Here is a 25,469-nt window from a genome sequence, read left to right on the forward strand (position 1 = left end):
AGGAAGGAAAACTGAAAGGTTATTTGGCTGTGTTTTAACCGGTGTTTATAGAAAACTAAAAGGGGAGGGGGGGGGGGGGGGGTTTCAGTTTTGACTGTACCCAATTTTTTTCCCTTTTTTAGTTTCATATTTAATATCAGATTTATTAATTTATTAAGTATTGAGTTTTATAATTTATTTTAAATTATTTATTATAAGGTTATTTTAGTATCGTAACTTAAAGAACATCTTTGACGGATTAACCAAGTTAACTTGATTTTTTTCTTTTCTTTTTAATTAATTTTTTTTTTCAATTTCATACTTAGATTGATTAAGAATTAAATTTTATAATTTGTTTCAGTTTCTTTTCTATGAGATTATCTTGGATTCATGATTTAGGTCGCGGGTTTGGTGAGTTAACTCAGTTGACCTGAATTATTTTTTTGGTCCTTTTAGTAATTAGTTATTTTTTTAAAAAAATCCATCACAACATTGAATTGATTGAGAATTAAACTTCATTATTTATTTTAGTTTGCTTTTTATAAAGTCATTCTGGTCTTAAAACTAGGGTCATGATTTTGTTGGGTTAACTCAAGTTGACTTGGATCGATTTTTCATGTTTTTTTTTAATTTTTTTTTAAAATTTCATAATTCAATATTAAATTGATTTGTAATTAGAGCTAACAATTTGATTTAATTTGTTTTCTACGGTGTTATTATAATCTTATAATTTAGATTATAAATTTAACAAGTTGACCTAGATCTACTTAATATATTACCGTTTTAATATAAAGATATCATCATAATTTTTTTTCAAATCAATTATATTTTTAGTAGTTATTTAAATTTTTTAAAATCATTAAATTAATCGAGTCACATCAAATTATTTAACACAAGTTTTTTTTCTAGAAGAAACATTTGCAATTTGTAAGTTTTTTTTTTGGTACAAAAAAATTATTAAAGAGAGAAGGTCACAAACTCAAAATTTTTCCTCCTTCAGGATCAAACTTTATTCCAGAAGTATTTTTTGCTCTAGCCACCACGGCTGCATCAAGAACACCAATATGCCTGCGTAGTTGGAGATGACATTAAATTGAACAAAACCTAAAATTTATTCTGGGTTAGATCTGAAAAATTGAAGCTTTTGGTATTAGAAATAGGAGTGGCTACTGAACTGGTCAGAAGGGATGAAGATTGTGAGGTTGGTGGCTAGGATTGTCTACTTTTTGTTCTTCATCCATCAATTATTCTCAAGCATACTTCCTTAGCATATCTAATTTGAGGATAGCTTTAGTTGTCCAAAAAAAAAAAAAAAGTATTGGGAGTTAATTATAATATAGTCTATATTTTGACGTAATTAATTAATTATTTCTTATGGTTTAAAAAATTATTAATTCATCCTATATTATTAAATCAACCCATAACTTAGTCCTTTATCAATTTCATGTTTTTTTTTAATCTTTTGGAAAAAAGAGAGGCGGTAAAATGATAAAATATGATAATAATTATTTAATAAGAAAATAAGTTATTTCTTATTATTAAATCTTTTGGAACAAAATAAGTTATTTCTAGAATAAGAAATTATTAAATTAAATATGGTGAAGATTAATCAAAGAATTACTTAATTATTTTCTATGCTATTCAGACCATCTAAATATCCTAGTAAAATATAAGGATTTTGTATTTAATTCCAGTATTGGAGAAAAGGGCAATTCCGTCACATAAGTCATAAATAAAGACTTTAAGAAGAAAAAATTGTCAAGCATTTTACTAGATATATATTTATTTTCAATTCAGAGTTACAAAGTAGGAGGAGGAAAGCAAGGAGGAGAATGGATGATCAAGAATTTGGACGCCTTCTTGATCTCTTCCCCGTTGTCCGTCCTCGAAATTACCATGTAAATATTTATTCTTTCTCTGTCTCAGTCGAATCTTGATTACTCTGGTTTCAATTACTAAACAACACATGTATTGCTGTCTGTCTATTCTTCAAAAAGGAACTAGGGTTTATTAAATTTCACTCTGTTTGTATCTTTCTTCTTGCTTTTAATTTAATCAGTGTTTCAAGGTTGAAAATGGGTTCAAATCATAATACCATAATATTTCGGGATGGTAGTAGAGTTCAGCATGAGATTCTCGAGTGAGGGTTTTGATTACATAATTTTTTAAGCTTCTTATGCTGGAAACCCTTATATTCTAATTAGAATGGAACAAGCTGCATGTTTTTGTGATTCTTTAAACGTGCTTGATGTTCTGCTCTTGTTGTTTGTATCTGTAACTGACCCTCATGGTTTTTCTATAACCTTTTCTCTATTTCAGATTGAGACGGACACGTCAAGGCAATCAACTTCTCGGTCATTTCCGGAACCGGTATTTCAGGAGGAGGAAGGTAAAAAGGAATCCAACAATCAACTTATTGATGTACAGGGTATGCTCTCTTATAAAGTCCACTCTGCTTGCTTACCTGCTTCTCTCTTTACTAGATAATTGAGGATATTGAGATGTATTTTCCCATTATGAATCCATGAATTTTGATGAAAATTCTTTCGGGCAGCTTTGGCCTGATAATCTTGAGCCACTTAATAAACTTTCTAACAAGTCACCAAATTTTCTGTTGATGTGTGTTGTACTTGTCAGTCATTTTGGAAAAAGTCTTCCTTTCAGGTCATGTTATGATGAAATTGCTTATGTTATGTTATGTTATGTTAAGAATCATGAAATCTTGGAAAATTTATTGGATTGGCAACTAAGATTCATCACAATTTTAGTCACTGTTGAAGTTTACCTACATCTGTTTACTGTTTTCTTGTGTATTTCTTTAAATAGATGCATTCTGGGAGAAGCTAAAGTTGGCAGTTGAGAAGAAGGTATGCTTTTGTCGATTGTCATAGTATTTACTAGCTTTAAATTAATTATAAGCCTATTTATGGGTACATTAACATATTCAAGGTGTCTAGTACATTATGAAATTTCTTTGTTCAACAACAACAGGAAGCATATTGGCCATTTTGTTGCAAGAAAAAAATAACATCGAGTGATTTTATTTGTTGTGATCACTTGTGAGTCAGTTCTTGAATTTTTTGTAGAGATGCCTCTATCACACCTCCTGTTTCTAGTTTCTGTCACCCAGCATCAATAATCTATTTGCGGATGGGTTGTTTCTCATTGAATGTTGTGCCAAAAAAGTTAAGCTGATTTATATCCGTTGGCCATCACACATCATGCAGACAAGTTCTGTTGCCCCCACCCGAACGAAGCAGAATAGTAGACTTTTCATTTCCTAGTGATAGGGATAAATGAATTTGTTGTGCTCTTGTGGATATGCAGGCGGGTGCAGCAGAAGCCCAGAGATTTTGCAAGGCTTTCCAAGAAATTCACCGGAAACTTGTATGCCTCATTATTTGAGAATCATATACATTTCATGTTTAAGATCCCATTTTCTATTATTGATATCTGAAAATTCAAATTTTTTCCTTATATCCAGGTATATGAAGAACTGAGTTTGGATGCTGCCTGCAGCTTTATAAACTTATCAAAAAGCTCCGGACAATAGTTTTTTTGCTGGCTCTGTACTTGTTCAAATATTGTTTGTTGATTTGTGACCTGTTTTTGTTTTGAAGAAGTGGAATTAACTTGATCTTAATTTATTTAGAACTAAGCTGCATGGCATCGTTGTTTTGTTAATGTAGTGGTTTCCTATTTCATTTCTTTCCCACTCAGTGGATTTTAGCATCTGTTGCAACTCAAAGCTGATTTATGATGATAATCTTGTGGGAGTTTTGAAGTTTTGAGCGCTTGCGGTATTTCTCAGTTATAACACGGCAAAATTGATCAATGGTTTTTGGCTAGGTAGCGGGGTAATGGCACAATCAAATTGCAACTCAGCTCATCCTGAGAACATTTCGAGTTTCGGATTGGTCGAGGCAGGGTTTCTTTTTAATGGTTACTATGTCTCGGGCTAGCGTTTTGCGTATAAAGATTGAGTCTGTTGTAATAATAAATGCATTTACAAGAATTTTTTTTCCCCCTCGCGAAAACACTTTTCTCCCGTGCTAATGGGTTGCATTCATGAATATATAGTGTGATGGTTGTTTTTTTAAAGTATTTTTTTAAAAAATGTATCAATATTTTTCATAATAATATTTGTTTTATTTTTTAAAATTTATTTTTAATATTAATTTATTAAAATAATCTAAAAAATACAAAAAAATAAAAACAAAAACAAAAACACTTTCAATCTGCAAAAACAAACGGGTAAAATGCAGACGTAGGAGTTTAGAATCCTATGGACTCGTGCCCTCGGTGCGTCTGTTTATTAATTTATATTGGGTAATAACTAACTAACAAGGAAGGGATAGACAAGGTGGGCAGTTTTGGAATTTGACAATAATAAACTCCAACCTTAAACCCTACTGGTACCTAAGGAGCCCAGTAGAAGTGTCCAGTACTCTTCTTCTGCAATCACTCTCTCTCTCTCTCTCTCTCTCTAGTCTCAGTTACCGTGTGTGAAGATGGCAAAGCGCTTGATTCCGACATTCAATCGCATATTGGTGGAGAAAATAATCCCTCCTTCCAAAACCAACTCCGGTATTCTTCTTCCTGAGAAAACCTCCAAGGTCGTCCCTTTCTCTTCACTCCTCTCCTCTCTTTTTTCTCCTTTCGTTTCGTTGTTCCTTTGAGTTTCTCCTGCATCATTGAAACTGTAGCATAAAGTTAGACTGATACGCTACTCGGTAAATTGGGGCTGGGTTTTTGGCTTGTGTGTGGTGTTCTTTTATTATAGATTCATTATTTACTTGGCTAATCATAACCAAACTAAAATTAAGCCCAAGATTTATCTTTGTTAAAAGAGTTGGTTTCAATTGCATTTTGAATTTCAAAATCCACTTCTATCGCTCGAATCTGGAATTGTTTCATACAATAATACGATATTCAAGATTCAGTTTAATTGCTATCAGTAACAGCTAAGTGGCATAGCTCGAATTTTAAAGGGTTTGTTGCGATTGGGAAGTTCTTAGTTTTAATATCCGTGAAAGAGAAATTGGAATGAAATGCTTAACATTCAAGTTCTCACGACCAGTGTTAGTTTTTGTTCCTTTTCCCTGGTAATCATTCACCTTGATAGGTTACATGCTAAACTTATTTGTATTTGTTTCTTGCCAGTTTTCATAATTATGCTGTCCAATAAATTGAAGATTAAATGTTTTTCTGTTGTGCTGTGATGTAAATGTACATTTATTCATTCGTTTTATTGTTGGATACATGGGGTGATTACTGATTGTTCTTTCCTCTCATTAATTTTTTTTTATGCTTCACAATTCCAGCTGAACTCTGGAAAAGTTGTTGCCGTGGGTCCTGGTGCTCGTGATAAAGATGGCAAGCTTATTCCTGTTACTTTGAAGGAGGGAGAAACTGTCCTTTTGCCTGAATACGGAGGCACTGAAGTGAAACTTGGTGAAAAAGAGTGAGTTACTGCTTCTCGAAATTAGTTCTTCTTTGAGGTTCGAGTTTCTGGTAGATGTCATGTAAAATGCATATGAGTGGTGGCATTTGTGTGCTAGCTTTTTTAGTTTGTCTACTTGATGGTATAAAGAACACTTGATCATCTGTCTTTAGCTATTCCGTGGCCCTTTTAACTGGATGCTGTAATTTGGACAGATCTCATTATATCAAGTTTGAGTTGACTTATAATGCTCTATCAAACCATGTAGCTTTAAGCTAGCAACTGTCTGACTCATAGATCCATATAGCTTTAAGATTTTGGTAGGCCGTGGCAAGTAAAGAGTCTTATAAAGTCACTGGAGTGATCAAGTTACTATTTTAGTGTAGTTAACATGGTTAAATAGGATTCAGAATTCTTCAATGCATGGTAGCTCATCCTACATGATTTTGAATTTGTTTTGCTGACTTTAGAATTTTTAATGACTTGAAATGCATGTTTATATATTTCAAGGAATATTCTATAATGGAACATAATGATACACATTTGAAATGAACATTTGACTTCATTTAAAACAACTTATTTTCAGTGTGAATGAACCCTCCCATCACACTTTTATTTTATTTTTTTAGAATTAATCATACAGAATGAAACAGTGTGATGGTGAAGTTCTACCTGCTTTTATGTATCCCCCATTGTTGCTAAACACCAACATTTACAATTAAATGTGTATTCATCTATGGTGGGTCGATATGCAAAATGTTTTCTGTTGCACTAAACTCTTAAACCTGAATGCCATAAAATGGCACTGTGATGTGAATGAGATCAGGGTGGCGATTCTAGGGAACTTAGTTATCTTGTTTTCATTTGGATTGCCTGCATTTTATTGCATATTTAAAATCATTGGATGAATCTTGACTTGGAAGAAGACATTTTATCCGGGGGAAATAAGATCTATATTGGAGAAATGGGATTTTGGTGTAAATGCTGGCATAAGCGCAATTTTTTTCTATTTTCTTTTCTTTGTAATGCAAAATTAACAAGTTCCACAGCAACTCAGAAAGACAACTGCTTTCTTGCTGCCAAAGCATATTTAGTGACCTCAGTGTGTGACAAAAATGCATTTATTTCCTTTTCATTAGACGATTCATTGACACAAATAATTACCTAATGATGTTTCCTTGTGGCTTTATGCACTGTTTCAGGTATTTTCTGTATCGAGATGAAGATATAATGGGAACTCTTCATGATTAATTCATAATGTTCCATCACATTAAAGAGTTGAAACTAATTCAGTTACTGTTTGTTTGTGTTTCTTAGATTTTGGTTATCGTTGGTTCCTATCATGCTTAGTTAAAGCTTGTATCGAACTTGAATGTTTTTAGTATCCTTGAGGGAACCAGGTTGGATATTATTTTGCTGCCCAGGATGGAAAGGGCGAGCTTTTGTTACTCCCCCATTTAAGGAATCTTCATATTTATCATCAATAAGTCATTGTGTATTACACCTTTGCTTATCATTGCCGATGGATATTTAGGGTGTTTGTCAAGAGGTATAGAAGGAGGGGGGAGGAATGAGAAGTAAGGATTGGTATTTCCTTAATTCCATTTGTTTGGTGAGAAGGATGAAGATTTAAGGAACATCTTTCCGCATGGTTAGCCCATCGGCGGATTGATTTTTATCCTTTCTTTGTTTGTTAGCCTAACAACTCATTTGTTATCCAAACAACGAGATGGATGGATTTCCTTTCTTTTCATCCTTCCATATTACTCTGGCCTTCCTCGTCCCTATCCATTTTCTTGACAAACCCTTAAAACTGTATATGATTTCATCGCACAAGGTATTTTAGCAGGCTAGAAACATCCTACTTTGATGCAAGCATGACAAGGATCAAGTTTGCTTAACATTGCAAAAGATGGACAAGGAAAGAACACAGATTGGGAGCAACCATGGAGGTGGTCAGCTTGGTTCATCCATGCTTCAGAGTCGGCTGATTTATGTTGTTAGCGGACACTTGGATTAGAACTAAACCTCTAGTTTTGCAATTGATTGTGTGAGTTTTAAAAGGTTAGGAATCTACTTAGAGCAGAATTACAGGTGAAACGATCAATTTGTGAAGGTATTTGTGCCTTCTCCTTCGGAACTTCATGGTCACCAACGCGATGCAGATGAGGTGAGAAAAAGCACAATCATATAATGATAGGCACTCGATATTTGCCGTTCTCCCCTTTGTTCTCATGATCTTGTCCACTTCGACGAGCACGTGATCCAAAATGTAGGCTTAAGTTGCTTATGGGTTTTCGGCCCATATGTATGAGCTTGTTTTGCGTATTGTAAATGCAGCATCTCATCGCGCACGTAAACACACACCCCCACTAGCTTCACAGAGTTTCACGAAGTTTTCTGGGATAAGCCTCAAAGACTATGGGATCAAGAAAATGGAAGAGCTCAACCATCTCTTCGGATAAAACAATGCTTTTTGGCGACGGATCATATAAATAAATAAATAATACTCTTGATTTCATAGACAATCAACAGCTAATTTACTCTGGTCTATCTTATGGATGAATAATTAAACAGATATTCTTAAAGAAAAAAGAAACTATTCTTATTTCACGCTACACGCAGTCGGAAACCAACATGATTCATGCAGAAGTCTAGCTCTCTTATACGCTGTGTAGAAGAAGAGTGTACTGCTATCAATGAAAGAAGATAATTGGCATCTTCCACATGTAGCATATACGCATTTTTATCTATATATTTAAGCATTTATTTTTAAGATATTACCCTAACATGCATGAGGATTTTTATTCACTATTATAATTATCAATTTCTGGGAACGACTGCTTCGACAACGTTGCTGTGGCTATGACTAATCAATTCACAACAACCGAGAGGGAAACACTGAACCGAAATAAATTTTGTCTGGTAGTCCTTGTAACAACTCCATTAATGGCAGCAGTAATAATGGTACTTTGTTCATGGATATATTTAATTTCTTTCTATTTATATGTCAAATATATAAAAAACTTCGATCTATATGCATTTTAACTGAGACTATACAATTCAGAGAAGTGTTTTTTTATTTAAAAATATATATATAAAGAAAATTATTATTAAAAATAAAGTAAAAAAATAACAAAATAATAATTCAACTTCTGCACCGAACAACTTCTTAATATAATAATTAACAAACGAAAAAAGCTTTAAAAAATAGAAAATGACATGGCTTCATAAATCATACATATACGAAGATAAAACAAGCTTTCTCTAGATATTCACCTATTGTGCAAAGGATTGGGACCTGTAAAGATTTTCCTCTTTTCATCACCCAAAGTTGCATCACCTCCTTCATCTTTGTCTCCTCTTAGGCCACCACCATGGGATTTAACAGGACCCATTAACTGAGATGTAGACGACCCAGTATTTTTGGAGCTTCCATATCTGGCTGACCTATCAGGAAGAGATGAAGTCTCTAACAGCAGAAGTATAAAAAATATGACTGCTAAGCAAGCCAACTCTTTTCTCAAACCCATCAGCTGCCTCGTTCTATACCTATATATATCTCAGACCATGCATAGAATTCTTGGCCCAAAACCCTATAAAAAAAAGGGGAAAGAGAAAGGAATTTCCTTCTTGGATCTGATTTTAAAGGCCCTTTAAAAGGAATCTCAAGAGAAAAGTACGAGAAAGCTGGGTGTGGTTTGTAATGGGAGACTTTTGTTTCAGTGCGTTTTTCTGGTGGGTTTCTTAGGAGTTTGAGCTTGTGAAAATGAGGCTAGTCAATGTGAGGTAGGAGTCAAAATGCATAGGGCTCGATGCCTCAAAGGAAACGATAAATATGGCGAAGAGAGTGTTTGGATACAGATTTTCAGAGCCCATGTTTTCCTTGAGAAACTCTCATACACGGACCAGAGAGAGAGAGAGAGTTGCAGTTTATGCTGGCAGATTTTAGATATGTTGCATATATCTACAACAAAAGAGAAGAGAGGGACAGAAAAAGGAGTGGGTGTCTCGACCTAATATTAATTAATATTCTCATGTCAGGTGATTTTTTATACAAATTAATCTTTCCCTAATGTATTTTAGGTTTGGTGTGCTGCAATATTCCAGGGGTGACTTTTGCGAGAAGCTAGCTTGTTTGCTGTGTGCTCGTGTGAAAGTGTTTGTAAGTTTTTCTAGTTGGGTTCAGGTGTACTGACTGGTCAGTACTGGAGAAGCACATGTTAACATTAGAAAACCAAAACACAAAAAAAAAGAAAAAAAAAGAAAAGGAAGACAGAGGTTGTTGCTTGTTTTATCATAATATACGTGGGCTTTGATCATTCCCTTGAAATGTTTTTTTTTAATAAAAATAAAAATAAAAATAAAAATGGGGGGGCTTAATGAAAGATCTAATCAATCGATCGTTCCAAAGGAAATCTAACAAAATTCAAAATGGTCAAACTGGTAGGAGCTGACCGGTGGGCCACGAAGGTAGGGGGAGAGTTTACACATGGCGTGATCTTTTTTCCTAGAGAATGATGTTGTCTTCGTTCACTTTACATAATCACATTATAGAAAAGCTAATACATGAAAGTCATGGATAATTGATGTTAGCAACTCCTCACATAACTTTTATATTACTGAAAATGTAATCTGAAGACTACCCTCCTTTCTTTCACCATATTTGTATATTTTTTTTTAACATATGTCATGAATTTTTCTGCAAGATATTGAATTGATCTGGGTCAACCCGAGTTAACTTGTTAAACCCTCGATCTGGATCATGAGACCATAATAACTCTATATAAAGCAAATCAAAACAAATTATGAAGATTAATTCTCAACCAACCCAATGTTGAATAATAAAATTAAAAAAAATAATAATTAAAAAATAACAAAACAATTTGACCTAAGTTAATCTGTCAAATTCTTGATCTGGATCATGAGATCAGGATAACATCATAAAAAGTAAACAAAAAAATAACTTGAGTAAACTCAAGTTAACTTGTCAAACCTATGATCAGGGTCATAAGACTGAGATAATCTCATAAAAAGCAAATCAAAATAAATTATGAAGCCTATTTTTTAATAAATCCATTGTTGGAGGTTGAATTTTTTTAAAAAACTCAATATAAAAACAGGACATAATAAAACAACTTGATTCTATCTCGGGTAATTCGCAAAACACGTAACTCGAGTCATAAGACTTGGATATTCTCATAAAAAGTAAATCAAAGCAAATCATTAAACCTAATTCATAATCAACTATATGCTGAAGAATGAGATTGAAAAAACTATCAATTAAAAAAAAACAAAAAAACTTGAGTCAACGGGGTTATTCTACCAAACTTGCAACTCGAGTTACGAGACCAGGATAATCTTATAGAAAACAAACCTAAATAAATCATAAAAATTTAATTCTCAATCAACCTAATGTTGAAGGATGAAATTGAAAAAAAATCAATTAAAAAAGACAAAAAAAAAACTTGAGTCAATCAAGTTAACTCGCCAAATCTATGATATATGTTATGAAACCGAGCTAACCACTTTAAAGTAAACCACAATAAATGATGAAGCCAAATATTTAGTAAACTAAATATTGAAATATAAAATTAGGAAAAGAAATATAGATTTAGAAAAAAACCAAAAGAAAAAAACATTATTGAAATGAATAGTATTTTTGAGGTGGTACATAGTAAAAGCACCATCTAGCTCTTTTAGTACACTATAACTAACTATTTGACTCATGTTCCGCCACAAGTTGTAGATTTTTTTTTTAAAAAAAGAAATCCCTAATATACATGCTATTTCGATATGTTTCATTATGTAAAAAAATTCAAAGTGTAAATTGAAAAGTCTATCCAGACATCGAATCAAATAAATTGATAAGCATTTATGTAAATAAACAAAACAAAGCTATTAACAATAACTAAAAGAGAAACTGAAAAGATTGAGAGATGATTGTAGATCAAGATATTTGATTTCGCAAAATGAGATATCTACCTATTTATGTATACTAAATTTGTTTATTAAAATCAATAAAAGATAACAAAAAGAGAAACATAGATGAAACTAAGTGAATTAAATTTAATACAAAAAAAATATTATGCAAGGCCGAACATGTTATAAATATTATTTCAAAATAATGATTTTTTAATAAAATAAAGCTTATTTTTATAAAATTAAAAACAATTCTTCAAAAATTAAATACATTTCCGTTGATGCTTACAATATTCACCCCAAATTTTCTTCAAATGACAAAATCATAATTTACGTGTTGCAATGAAAAGTTTCTCGTGTCTATGTGCACAGTGTTTGCTACAGCTTATGCGCTTTTTTTTTTTGTTTCTGTTAATATTATTTTGGCTTCCTTTTTTTGTTTTGTTGACAGAATTTTGCTATCCTAATTATTAATAACGAATTAATCATGTAAAATCCTTGTTGCTATAGTATAAACAATTATTCTTATAGTTTATTGATAAGTAATAATGAGAAAAGGATATATTTTTTTTTAACGACAGTGAGAATTTGATTAATAAATGTAAAAACCCATTTACGAGGCAAGTTGCCTTGTTACAATCAGGGTTCAGTCCAACGAATATATAAAGATGAGAAAAAAGACCAATGCCCAGGCAGATCTATCTAATTATAATTTTAAAAAGTGTAACTTAACTGATTAAATTTGAATTTATATTTAAAAATCATCAATTTTAGTATTACAAATTTTAAATCTACTAAATACTTATATGGTTGTTAATTTTAAGATCTTATAAAATTGCATAAACTGATTTAAATACCCATTAAAAAAAAACGAAAAAGATAAGAAGAAGAAGGATTGATCGAATTGTTATCTGGGCCAAGAATCACCTTACTGCCTTGATACTTTAGAGTACCGTGCAGTAATTTGAATGTCCATGCAGATCTGTAACAGCCACACCTGTGCAAAAGGAAAGGAATGTCCTCTTCTGCTCGAACACCAAGTCATCGAAATGTCCCTCTAATGCTGCTCTGTTATGAATTGCAATGAATAAAAAGGAGACCGCCGTGCGTATCTTTATCAAGACCAGCTTGAGATCTAAATCTTAATTAGTGCTTACACCTTACTCGTGTTTCAATGCCTCAATCAGTCATAATCCATGATTGAACTCGATCGGCTCCTGATCTTTTCTTTCTTGCAAGCTAGCATTTACTTAAACTAATTAATTAGCTAGGCGGTAAGTTTTGGGGAATATTAGGCAAGCCATGCAGTGTATGCGCACAATAAAAAGAAGCATCGTATACATTATGATCAGTTGCATTACAATATGCACCCATGCCACCCACCACTCTACAAAGTTGAAGCTGTGAGCAATGTGAACACTGTATTGAGTGGGCTGAATGGTTTTGACTGACTTAGGAGCAGAAAAGAATGGCACGATCAGACAGTGTGGCTGTGAGTGTAATAGGCATCATTGAGGCAGAGAATTATATGTTGGTACTGGGCAAGCAATTAGAGTGATTGCTCCCTTTATTTATTTGCTTTTTGTTTAGCTTTTTCTTGCTGGTCAAGGTCATGGTGCTCTACCATCATTGGGGTCTCAACTACTTCCACAAACTTTCACACCTTGTAGCCCATGCGCCTTATTCTTGGCCCATGCAACTCTCAACAAGTAAAGGAAAATGAATCCCAGGTGATATTTCATCACACAAAAAGAAGAGATGAGCAACATGGTGTGTAAGTGTTGTTGTAAACGCGATCATTGGCATGGAAGCAGAAGCTCAAGATGATAACTAGGCATATAGTAGCCAGACAACATTCATTCGTTTTACATAAGCGAAAAGAGAGGACTCCACTAGTCTGATGGGTAATTGCTATTGCATCAACTACTAATTAGGATTTGTTTGGAAACGCGTTGCAAACTGTTTTTCTTAAATTTTAATTTTTTTATGTTTTTAAATTATTTTAATGTATTTCTAAACGAAAAATACTTTAAATCGCAATGGCTACAAAAATCTAAAACAGTCCCTAAATATTGTAAGCATCAACGGAAATGTTTACAGTGCTAATTTTCTATTCCTGTGTTCTTATTGTTAGAATCTATGAGAATTTGCCTTTATTTGATAGTTGTTAGACTTGGTATTTGGTTTTATCTTCATAACAGATTCTGTTATGAATTTTGCTATTATTCTGCTATTAGTAGTAGTCCAATAATCTCTCATGTTTGTTGAGAATTTATAGCATTTTGAATTTGGTTGTAAGCCTTTAAATAGGCAGTCTTAATTTATAACTATTATCATCATTAAGCTTCAACTTTCTCTCTGTTAACATTTCTGCAATTGTTATCTATTTATACTGCAGATTCCAAAATATTTATATACTGAAGATTTCAACAGTGGTATCAGAGCTTATATCCTACGGGCTGTCGGGCAAGTTTTTTGAGTGCTAAACACGGTAAGGTTGAGTGCTAAACACAGAGAGGGTGAGTGTAAACACTAGTGATTTACTTTGTCTATTGATTCTATGTCTACTTCAAGCAACTCTGCATCTGCAATTCCAGTGTTCAGTGGTGAACACTATCACATTTGGGCTGTCAAGATGAGATTTTATCTAAGATCTCAAGGCTTGTGGAATGTTGTAGTGTCTGATTCCGATCCACCACCATTGACAGCAAACCCCACAATTGCTCAGATGAAGGCACATGAAGAAGAAAAACTCAAGAAGGACAAAGCCATCACCTGCCTACATTCTGGTCTTGCAGATCATATCTTTACCAAAATTATGGACTTGGAAACACCAAAACAGGTATGGGACAAGCTTCAAGGTGAATTTGAGGGTAGTAGCAGAGTTAAAACTGTTAGACTTCTTGCATTGAAAAGGGAGTTTGAGTTGATGAAAATGAAAGATAATGAATCTGTCAAAGATTATTCTGGCAGATTAATGGATGTTGTAAACCAAATGAGGCTTCTTGGCAAGGCTTTTACAGACCATAAGGTGGTAGAGAAAATCATGGTTTCAGTACCACAGAAGTTTGAAGCCAAAATTTCTGCAATAAAAGAGTCTTGTGATCTGAACAATCTCACTATTGCAGAATTAACCAGCAAACTTCATGTACAAGAGCAAAGAGTCCAAATGAGAGATGAAGAGGCTATTGAAGGAGCTTTCCAAGCAAACACCAAGGAAAGGGGTTCTAGAAACTTGCAACGAAAGAAGCCTTTCAAGTTTACCAAGGGAAAAACTGAAATGTCTTCAAGAAAACAAAATTACTCACCTTGCTCTCATTGCAAGAGAACCAACCATGCTGAGAAGGATTGTTGGTATAAAGACAAACCTTCTTTCAAATGCACATTCTGCAATAATCTCGGTCACAGTGAGAAATATTGCAGAGCAAAGAAGAAACAATCTCAACAGCATATTCACCAGCAAGCAAATGTTTCAGAAGAAGAAAAAGAGGACACTGAGCACTTGTTTATGGCATCACAAGTTATTAGTTCTCATGAACAGAATATTTGGCTCATTGACAGTGGCTGCACTAGTCACATGACCAAACATCTCGCAATTTTTTCTTCCATTGATAAATCAATTCAACCAAAAGTCAAGCTGGGAAATGGTGATGTTGTGCAGGCTCAAGGAAGAGGAACGATTGCTGTCAGCACCAAAAGAGGTACAAAGATTATCAATAATGTTCTTTACATTCCTGAACTAGATCAAAATCTGCTTAGTGTTGCACAAATGCTAAGGAATGGTTATGCAGTCTCCTTTAAAGAAAGGTTTTGTTTTATCACTGATACACATGGATTAGAGATAGCAAAACTCAAAATGGATGGTAATAGCTTCTATTTGAAGCTTGATGCAGTTGAAGGGCATGTCTTTTATGCTAAGGTTGATGAGAGTATTATGTGGCACAAAAGATATGGTCATTTCAACTTCAAGTCTTTAAAGCTTATGCATGATGCTGGTATGGTAGATGATATGCCTGAAATCCATGTTAGTGACCAAACTTGTGATAGCTGTGAACTTGGGAAGCAACATCGACAACCATTTCCTCAAAGTATATCAAAAGGAGCCACTCACAAGCTAGAATTAGTCCATTCAGACATCTGTGGACCAATGAGCACAGCTTCATTAAGCAATAATCTGTATTTTATTCTTTTTATTGATGATTTCAGCAGAATGACTTGGGTTTATTTTCTGAAAACCAAGTCACAAGCACTTTCTATGTTCAGCAACTTCAAGAAAATGGTGGAAACTCAATGTGGTCAGAAAATTAAGAAGCTCAGAACTGATAATGGAGGAGAGTATACTTCAAAAGAGTTCAGTGTTTTCTGTCAAGAAGCTGGAATTGTGCATCAGCTGACAGTTCCATACTCACCACAACAGAATGGAGTTTCAGAGAGGAAGAACAGGACTGTGATGGAGATGACAAGGTGCATTCTGTTTGAAAAGAAGCTACCAAAGTTTCTATGGGCTGAAGCTGTAAACACGTCAGTTTACTTGCTTAACAGACTACCAACAAAGTCTGTTCAAGACAGAACACCATTGGAGGCATGGTCTGGTGTTAAGCCTACTGTCAAACATCTCAAAGTGTTTGGATCATTGTGCTATTTTCATGTGCCATCTGCCAGAAGAGGGAAACTTGATAAAAAAGCTGAAAAAGGAATTTTTGTGGGATATGCAACAGAATCTAAAGGTTACAGAATATATAATCTGAGTGCAGCTAAAGTCCAGATTAGCAGAGACGTTCATTTTGATGAAAATTCTTACTGGAAGTGGGGCTTAAAGGAAGTTGATTGCACAACCACATCTGCTCTTGAACCAGCAGTAGAAGGAACTGGAGATCAACCAGACATTGAAGGAACTTCAGATACAGCAATACTAAAGGTGAGACCTTTGTCTGATGTATATGAGAGATGTAATCTGGTACATGCTGAGCCTACAAGCTACACTGAAGCTGCAAGATTTCCAGCTTGGATTGATGCTATGAAGTCAGAAATTGATTCCATTGAAAGAAATGGAACCTAGAAATTGACAGAACTTCCTCAGAACAAAAGGGAAATTGGTGTGAAGTGGGTTTTCAGAACCAAATTCAATCCAGATGGTTCAATTTTCAGACACAAGGCTAGACTGGTTGTTAAAGGCTTTGTTCAAATTGCTGGAGTGGATTATGGTGATACTTTTGCAACAGTTGCTAGGCATGATACCATTAGACTTCTACTTGCACTTGCGGGTCAAAAGGAATGGAAAGTGTATCATTTAGATGTCAAGTCTGCTTTTCTAAATGGGATACTCCTTGAAGAAATCTATATTCAGCAACCGGAAGGCTTTATAGTTACTGGCCATGAACACAAAGTATATAAGCTACACAAGGCTCTTTATGGCTTGAAGCAAGCACCAAGGGCTTGGTACAACAGAATTGATACTCATCTGATTCAACTAGGATTCAAGAGAAGTGAAAATGAAGCTACCTTGTATTTGAAACAAGATGAAGATGGTCTGCAACTAGTAATTTCACTCTATGTGGATGACATGCTAGTGACTGGTAGCAATGTCAAATTGCTGGCAGAATTCAAAAGAGAAATGCATGATGTTTTTGAAATGTCTGATCTTGGCATTATGAACTACTTTCTTGGAATGGAAATACATCAATACAGCTCGGGTATCTTTGTTTCACAAAAAAAATATGCTGTTGATATACTCAAGAGATTTAAGCTTGAATCGTGCAAAGAAGTAGCAACTCCATTGGCACAAAATGAGAAGATTTCAAAGAATGATGGTGAGCAACTTGAAGAACCTTCTGCATATAGAAGTTTAGTAGGTAGCCTACTATACTTGACAGCAACCAGACCTGACTTGATGTTCCCAGCTGGTTTACTGTCAAGATTCATGAGCTCACCTAGCAATGTTCACATGGGAGTTGCCAAGAGGGTCCTGAAGTATATTAGAGGGACAGCTGATCTTGGAATCTTGTACTCAAAGTCAGGAGGAGTAAAATTAAGTGGATATGCAGATAGTGACTGGGCAGGGAGTGTTGATGATATGAAAAGCACTTCTGGATATGTTTTTTCAATTGGTTCAGGTGCAATATGTTGGAATGCAAAAAAGCAAGAAGTGGTGGCACAATCAACAGCTGAAGCAGAGTATATTTCCCTGGCAGCTGCTGCAAATCAAGCAATATGGTTGAACAAATTGCTTGCTGATCTAGGCCAAGGACAAAGCTCACCAACTGAGCTTTATTGTGATAACAAGTCTGCCATTGCTATTGCTCAAAATCCGGTTCAACATGGCAGGACCAAGCACATCAATGTGAAATTTCACTCCATAAGAGAAGCTGAGAAGAATTTGCTTGTAAAGCTTCATTACTGTCCAACCGAAATACAACTTGCTGATATAATGACTAAAGCACTTCCTAAAGCAAGGCTGGAATTTCTAAGGATGAAACTTGGTTTATCCAAGGCAAATCTCAAGGAGGAGTGTTAGAATCTATGAGAATTTGCCTTTATTTGATAGTTGTTAGACTTGGTATTTGGTTTTATCTTCATAACAGATTCTGTTATGAATATTGCTATTATTCTGCTATTAGTAGTAGTCCAATAATCTCTCATGTTTGTTGAGAATTTATAGCATTTTGAATTTGGTTGTAAGCCTTTAAATAGACAGTCTTAATTTATAACTATTATCATCATTAAGCTTCAACTTTCTCTCTGTTAACATTTCTGCAATTGTTATCTATTTATACTGCAGATTCCAAAATATTTATATACTGAAGATTTCAACACTTATCATGTTATCAAAGTTAAGCAGGCGGGACGAGATATTGTCTAGTTCACTTGGATATTTCCAAATATAGCAGAGGAAAAATGGATTCAGATGCAAGTTCTTGAAGTGATTGTGTGGTTAAAACGTAATCCTGTGGAAGCCAACTAGCATAAAAAAATGAAGCCACCATTTGGAACGGAAAGATTAACAAGAGAAAAACTGAATACTGAATCCCTAGTTCCCTACTGCAGTTGAGCAATGAGCATTATATATTGCCAGCCACTCGTGGGCACGGGACTATTGCCTATTGGCATGTCTACTTACTTCGCGTCTCCTCTTCTCTTTTTTTTTTTAGTAAACGAGTAAATTATATATTAAACAACCCCTGAAACTGAATGAAACATAAATACAATGAGAATATAAAAGAGAAGAGAAGACCAAAGCGACGAGGGACCTAATTAATTAGTCCAGTTCATAATACATTCTGGATTTCTAAAAAGATCTGAGCCTGTGTAGCTGAAATTTCTAACTAAAGACTTCAACAAGAAGACCAAACGGTGAAAGGTGAGATAAAAAATCATATCCCAATCCGGAGCCTTGGATTCGAAGATTAGACGGTTGTGCGCTATCCAAATTGACCAGTACAGACCTTTACAGAGGAGGTTAATAGCACGTCGCTGAAAATTTCCATTAATCAAACCGGACCATTCCTGTAGATTTTGATATGGGTCTTTGTGTAGACAACCTGCACACCCAAACTAGTTCAAGAAACAACCCCAAAGAGACCATGTTATAGGACACCAATGAAAAAGATGATTAATTGTCTCAATTTCCTTGCAGCAGAATAGACAGTGAGATTCCTCATATTTAACATTCCTCGTGGACTTGGAAGATATCAGTTGCTCTTTTTTTTTTTGGCTCTCCTTTAATGAGCAAACAGGGTGATCATCTAGTGAGAGCCTGGCACAGGTAATCTACCATTGATCTTTTCAGCACAACAAAAGATTCATAAGTAATCAATTACCTTGACTTCCAAATGGGGAGCAAATAGTGGTGATTTGGATGCCGTATTTCATCATTCACTATGTCTTTCACCCGCAACATTCCTTTCCTAAATGAGCTGAGATCATGAAGTAGAAATCAAGAGGGGCAAGCAGATGTAAAGCATAACCATAGTGCTGATATTATCTCATTATCCAACTTAGCAGCCTTCCCCTTTCTATTTGCTGCCACGGGCAGCTTCTGCTCTGAAAGCAAATATTAGAATGTGCTCAATATTTTGCTACAGATTATAATTACTGAATTTATATATATAGCTCTGGGTTTGTTTTATTCTTCTCTGTATAGAAAGTATACACACAAGACAGCCGAATAGTTTATCTGGTATAAACATGCATAGCTGAAACGTCTTATATCTTAGAGGCATCGGCTGTAACTTGGCTTAAAGCCACAGCTGTCTTTGATCCGGATGGACAACCTAATTGCATGCAAATGAAATCCCCAGCAGAGAGGAGTTTCACCAGATCCACGTTGTTTATCACACCAAGTCCATGAAGCATGTAGACAACATCTTCAGTAGCAACATTGCCTGATGCTCCTTTTGCATATGGACATCCACCTAAACCCGCAATAGAAGAGTCCACTGTGCTAATCCCCACCTGTTGATAATATAAAAGACAATTGTTGACAGATCAGATAGATGACAGAAATTAAAAAATAAAGACAAATTTTCAAAAATTGTGTTGGATGAGAGTATAGAAAAGAACACATCCTCCACAGATGGGGATTGGCACTTCAGTCCAATATGCTCTTCCAGTTTAGTCAGATGATTACTACCACGAACATATATGCTCATATTTAGTTGGTCAGATTAGACTATCTACTCTATCAAGATACAACTGTACAGTTGTCCAGTGTAAAGAGGAGAGGAGAGCATATAACAAGCAGTCCAATTGTATGCCTCCCTAAATACAGTTCTACCATGGCAAGGTTCTGAGTTCCCCAATGCTTACCTGGAGGGACACATAAATATTTGGAAGAGATTGCCCATAAGTATCATGGAAGTGGACGGAAAGCTTCTCGACAGGAACAACAGCCATTACAGCTTCAAGCATGGGAACAAAAGCCCCTGTATCAAAGAGACATGCACATGAAGACAGAAAACAAAAATAGGTGTCAGAACAGGCAACTTAGAGCCCTCACATCTCTTGCATCTGCTAACTATAAGCGGGCAACAAAACAAAGAGGAAAAGGACGTCAATGAATAGCTGGAAAGCAAGAAATATTCATATTCATATATATATATATATATATATATATATATATATATATATATATATAGAGAGAGAGAGAGAGAGGTAATTATTTGCTACAATAAAAAAGAATAGACACAAAAAAAAAAATTGTTATGAATGCGAATATAGATGTTTCTAAGAGATAATGTTCGTCTGATGCAAAGGTCATTACAATAGAACTCCAAAAATTTGTTGAATAAAATACCCATGGCTTCCTTTCACAGAGGAGCAATATCATTTGCAAGGGGGATTCTCCACAAGAAGCTCCACTAGCATCACAGAAGGAAAAGGAAATCAAGAGAATATCTGAGCCCTAAAAGAAATTAAGACTATCTGAGAACTGGGTTATGCCAGGAACAAGAGATGATGGCAAGTTTGCATTCAGACACGAATACATGTTTGCAAAAAGAGTATTATAAACTGAATAATCACAAGTTGCAGATAACAGACAATTACTATTTTGGTTTATTTTTGCGATGGAAAGTAGGCAAAATAACTGATAAAGAAAATGTGCAACTTGGTGACAATAAATGAAATCAGGCAATCAAGAACCATTGGAGTCTGGTACAAAAGCAAAGGTAAAGCTTCCATCTCCTTAAACATCAAAACATTTTGAAGAGGCTGATCGATGCCAGCATTTCACACAAGTATTTTCCTTATTATACAGCATCTACCACTGCTTATATTCGGCATATTTTTTAAGTAAAAAAATATTTCAGCATAATACAGGTTGATCAAAACCACTTGGATCTGCTTCAATTGCACCAAAAATTTTTTGCAAAATAAGATAAACTTGAAGTTATAATTAAAACCTAATCAAATTACCTGAGGTACCCATTTGGGTGAAACAAAACTTGTGGCCTCAACAACTGGCAACCCAGAAGATACTAGTCTATGAATCAATTCAACCTTTACATCTGTAGGCACAATATTTTTCTCATTTTTCAGACCATCCCTTGGACCAACTTCCACGATCTTCACAAATTTTAGTGTACCTTTCAAGAACTACTTTCCCAATCAAAGATAAAAGAACATGATTCAGAAACATCCATATTGAACAAATTGTAGCACAGTTCTGAAACACTGGAAATTTAAATGGTGGACCAACACACCAATGCAACAGCCTAAAGAAATGAACGTGGGGACTTTATGTATTTAAACAACAATAATGACCACAATCATCTAATTTTAAGAGAAAAATAAAATTACAGTTCTGATTCCATTATGGAATCACCTTATTGGTAACTATACTGATGATCAGGAATATACTGTGAAACACAAATGCTTCCAGACACCACATGGTTGCTGCCTAAGCTCATAGTCCTCCTGTTTCCTTGGGACAGGTCCCTTGTGTGTCTTTTTCAAGGAAGTGTCTCTCTTGTATACTCATAATCTTCCCTGCAAACAAATTTGAAATTTTTAATAGAGTTGTGTTAAAAACAATTACTGCAAGGGTCGCTTAATAGAGCAGAAAATGCAGTTTTCTCTATTTCCAGTACAACCCAAAGGAGAAAAATCTAGCCTTTAGTTCTTGACGTCATAATTATGATAAAGCTTCAGACCCTTGTATTCTTTTTATCATTACAGCATTAAATTGAGGGAAAAATGAGCGTCTACTAGTCAAAGAGGTCTCTTATATTTTGAGAAAATGCCTTGTCTAGGGGCATGAAAAATTGTTATTGCAGCTACCTCTTCTTCCTTCCAAACTCTATAATCAAACCCCCACGTTGTGTAATTATTAAAGAGCTGATCATTCTTCCACCTCCACAGGATCCTTTGTTAATACAAGGATAGTTTAATCATGCATTTGCACTTACTCACAACTGTTGGATGAGCTGCAACCCCTTCCCTCAATCCAGCAATATCCCATTCCCATATCATCAACCCTGGGCCGGCAAGCACTAGAGGAGAAACTTTGAATTCGGTCAATGGTGTTCATGCTAGGCAACTTGTCGAAACCAAGCGGCTCTTCCAAATTACTCGACATTGCTAAAATGGATGCAAATGGAGGGGGAGCTGCAATTCAGGCACAGAACAGCTCAGTACTCTCTAATAATAACTAAAGAAAGCCTTTGATGCCAACAGAACTTATTAACTACATATAGTTAAATTCTGGAATATCACCATGAAAATCCAACACCTGTGACACAATGTTTTAGCACCCACTTACCCGGCATAGAGTTGAAAATTTTTTCTTCGAGTTTAAACTTTAAGTAAACAACATTTTAATTAAAAAGCAAATTATACTTGTCAAACCAAAATAATTCAATCCTCAAAAAAATTGAAAATCCAAACTTCTTCAGCAAGAAATCACATTCACTCTGTTTATATTCTTAAGAAAAAAACTAAAAAACGGAACTAGATACCTTTAGAATTTCACAATTGCTTCTGTTTTAGCTCTTCAGTGAGGAAAATAAACCTACATTCTCTCAAATTGACAAATTTCTTTTTGTTTTCAATTCCTTTTCTCTTTAAGTTTCTTGGAAACCAAACAGAGTGTATACAAAGCCAAACAAGAAACCAAAGAAAGAGAAGGAAAGAAACAGACCTGAATTACAGAGAAAAAAGCAGATTCCTAGTAAGGACTTGCTAGCTGGTATCTTTTGCTGTTTGGTTTGATCAGTCTGTTAAATGTCAGTTTGTACATTTAAATGGGGCCAACATGCAAAGGAAAGAAAAGCTCTTGCAGATCCCATGTCAACGATCGTTTCACATTCGATCTTCTCTTCTTCAATCAAATGCTCGCAGGTTGCTCTCTAAATGCGCTGTGCTTCTGGAAGTCGGTGCTGACAAGACTGAACTTCTCACTGGAGCGTGTTTTGGCACACAATTATTACAACCTAGAAGGATAAGCAATGGTTTCAGCAGGGTTATTTTTGTGTTCTTGTTTTAAATTGCCTCAAGATTGTTGAGGAGGATAAATGTGTAAAAAATGAGTTAGATATCTTTTGCATTACATGAAAGCGAAAGAAAAAAATTTCCTGATTTTTGCAAGGCTTGTCCTAGTCTTTGGATGAAAACTTGGGTTGTGACGCCAGGATCTCAGAATAACGTGCACACTTTGTCGCCTATCACTACCATTCATCTCTGGTGCACTCTGTCTACGCTGTGATGGTTTTATCAGAAGGAGATGGTTACGTGAATGGTAGATTGAGGGCGTGATCTGATTTTCATTGCACAATAAGACTTTTTGGAAGTGTTGTGAAGACATTATTAGTTCTTAACATCAATAAAAAGGATGAAGTGAAGAGATCTAGATACTCCATTCGGGAGCGAGCGCACAATCACAAGGAGTCCGGAACAAAGCCGTAATGATCAGAAAGCTGCCGAAAATGGAAGCAAAAGACCAGCAGTGCAAGTTTTATAGGGAGCCCCTGGGAGGCTAATGGTTTTTCTCTTTATGAGAGAAGAATCACTCAGCTTATAAGTGGCATTGGTTCTGATGAGCACAAGGAATATTCTTGAAATTTTTTTTCCTGACGACTCCTGTGTATATTGTGCATATTTACAGTGTGTTCTGCGAACTTCATTTCTAGATTATGTTGACTTTTTCTTTTAATGAATTTTTTTAAGGGTTGTAAATCTTTTCTTGAATTAATACTTGCATAATGTCCCTTAGAGATCTCTGAGGTATTGATGGGGAACTCTTCGAAGATCAAGTTAATAAGAAGTATTTTTATATGAAAACAAAATATTAATAAAAAAATTAATGAGCTTTTATAAAGAAATAAAAGAAATAGAAGAAGAAAATGTAAAAGTTAGGGAAGAAAAAGAGGAATCTGTTTTAGTCTCAAAGTATAAGATTTCAAACCTTTTTTCGATGTACTCTAGCTTTCTTTTATATTACTTGACTTGACTTACTTCATACGACATATGAGGGGTAAAAATATAATCTTGTAATAATAAAATAATATTATTCTCTTGTTCGTGTCATCACATCTCATTAATATAAACATGAAATGCTTATTCATAATTAATGAGATGTGATGAGTTACTTTTTACGGCTCGTTTGGGAACGCGGTTGCGGCTGCGGCTGCGTTCCCAAAAAATTTGAATTTTTTTTGCTAAAATTTAATATGGTTTGTATGTTTTAGATCGTTTTAATGTGCTGATGTCAAAAATGATTTTTAAAAAATGAAAAAATATCATTGGCATGTATTTTGACACGAAAAGTTATTTGAAAAGCACCCGCAACCACACTGTTAAACACGCTATTAGCTATAGGCTGAACTCAAAAGAAGGTGAGTTCAGCTTGTACGCTGAATCCAAAGGGAGTTGGGTTCAACTTGCGTGCTGATTCCAAGAGTGGTTCGATAGGGACGCATCATGGCTCAACTTGGAGTTAAGCAAGGACGTGTCCTTGCCCCAGGTGAAGTTGGGTGTTGACGCGTCATAGCCCAACTTAGAGTTGGGCATGGACGTGTCCTAGTTCAAGGTGGAGTTGGGTGTGGGCGTGTCCTAGCCCAATATGAAGTTGAGTGTGAAAAAAATATAATCTCATTTTTAAATTATGATTTTTATGTGATGATTTTAAACAAGGGAGGTTTTTAAAAAACCATACCCATCAGATTCTGTACAAGATTGCATGCTCAAGTAGAATGTGTGGTTCTTACAAGATGAGGGCTGGTGGAGCTGGAGCCCAGAAGGAATGAATTGTGCACTCAAATCCCTTTTTAGAGTTTTTGTATGGTATTGAGAAATGTTACTTTACCTTTTCTTTTACTTTTTTGTCATCTTGAAATATTGGCAAGCATGGAATTATTTTACAATTCAGACCAGGTTTTTGCCGACTTTTGCGAAACTTGTACTTTTGTCTTCTAGTTCTCTCTGTTCTCCTGATCAGATCCATACAGGATACTTCTCCTGATCAGATCCATACAGCAAGTATCCATACGCCATGTAGCTGTTGCGTGGCAACACACCAACTTGTTACTACCGTGGTCTGCGCGCGCGCGCATACATATATATATATATATATATATATATATATGCTTACACAATGAATAGATTATTGCATAATTTTTTTAATTAAAAAAAA

The 25,469-nt window shown here is 34.8% G+C and overlaps 3 protein-coding genes and 1 pseudogene across 3 annotated transcripts; 3 read left to right on the forward strand and 1 right to left on the reverse strand.

Annotated features, from left to right (window-relative positions):
* Nucleotides 1-1,722: 1,722 nt before the first annotated feature.
* LOC133690848 (uncharacterized) lies at nt 1,723-3,663 on the forward strand. Its single transcript, XM_062111119.1, has 5 exons — nt 1,723-1,877; nt 2,299-2,407; nt 2,806-2,846; nt 3,307-3,366; nt 3,464-3,663. Exons 1-5 carry the CDS (start codon nt 1,812-1,814, stop codon nt 3,530-3,532), a joined length of 345 nt encoding a protein of 114 aa, XP_061967103.1. The 5' UTR covers nt 1,723-1,811; the 3' UTR covers nt 3,533-3,663.
* Nucleotides 3,664-4,343: 680 nt separating this feature from the next.
* LOC133690860 (10 kDa chaperonin, mitochondrial-like) lies at nt 4,344-6,923 on the forward strand. The gene is made up of 3 exons (XM_062111128.1): nt 4,344-4,595; nt 5,304-5,443; nt 6,625-6,923. Exons 1-3 carry the CDS (start codon nt 4,491-4,493, stop codon nt 6,671-6,673), a joined length of 294 nt encoding a protein of 97 aa, XP_061967112.1. The 5' UTR covers nt 4,344-4,490; the 3' UTR covers nt 6,674-6,923.
* A 12,558-nt stretch (nt 6,924-19,481) lies between these two features.
* Nucleotides 19,482-22,422, reverse strand: LOC133676281 (hydroxymethylglutaryl-CoA lyase, mitochondrial-like). The gene is made up of 6 exons (XM_062097972.1): nt 22,249-22,422; nt 22,121-22,139; nt 21,257-21,436; nt 20,654-20,744; nt 20,150-20,265; nt 19,482-19,795 (listed from the first exon to the last, which is right to left on the reverse strand). Exons 1-6 carry the CDS (start codon nt 22,416-22,418, stop codon nt 19,547-19,549), a joined length of 825 nt encoding a protein of 274 aa, XP_061953956.1. The 5' UTR covers nt 22,419-22,422; the 3' UTR covers nt 19,482-19,546.
* A 640-nt stretch (nt 22,423-23,062) lies between these two features.
* On the forward strand, nt 23,063-23,798 carry LOC133676379 (tRNA-splicing endonuclease subunit Sen2-1-like; annotated as a pseudogene).
* The last annotated feature ends 1,671 nt before the right edge of the window (nt 23,799-25,469 follow it).

The sequence above is a fragment of the Populus nigra genome, chromosome 1 (assembly GCF_951802175.1).
Source record: "Populus nigra chromosome 1, ddPopNigr1.1, whole genome shotgun sequence".
Classification (NCBI taxonomy): Eukaryota; Viridiplantae; Streptophyta; class Magnoliopsida; order Malpighiales; family Salicaceae; genus Populus; species Populus nigra.

Bases quoted from the DNA above. Each gene is read 5' to 3' on its own strand.
- LOC133690848 (XM_062111119.1), top strand. From the start codon at position 1,812: ATGGATGATCAAGAATTTGGACGCCTTCTTGATCTCTTCCCCGTTGTC. The intron at 2,408-2,805 runs GTATGCTCTCTT...TTCTTTAAATAG, and splicing joins TCAACTTATTGATGTACAGG to ATGCATTCTGGGAGAAGCTA. The intron at 2,847-3,306 runs GTATGCTTTTGT...GTGGATATGCAG, and splicing joins AGTTGGCAGTTGAGAAGAAG to GCGGGTGCAGCAGAAGCCCA.
- LOC133690860 (XM_062111128.1), top strand. From the start codon at position 4,491: ATGGCAAAGCGCTTGATTCCGACATTCAATCGCATATTGGTGGAGAAA. The intron at 4,596-5,303 runs GTCGTCCCTTTC...TCACAATTCCAG, and splicing joins TTCCTGAGAAAACCTCCAAG to CTGAACTCTGGAAAAGTTGT. The intron at 5,444-6,624 runs GTGAGTTACTGC...GCACTGTTTCAG, and splicing joins GTGAAACTTGGTGAAAAAGA to GTATTTTCTGTATCGAGATG.
- LOC133676281 (XM_062097972.1), bottom strand. From the start codon at position 22,418: ATGTCGAGTAATTTGGAAGAGCCGCTTGGTTTCGACAAGTTGCCTAGC. The intron at 20,266-20,653 runs GTGAAAGGAAGC...TCTTTGATACAG, and splicing joins GCAAATGATATTGCTCCTCT to GGGCTTTTGTTCCCATGCTT. The intron at 19,796-20,149 runs GTAAGCATTGGG...TATTATCAACAG, and splicing joins ATATTTATGTGTCCCTCCAG to GTGGGGATTAGCACAGTGGA.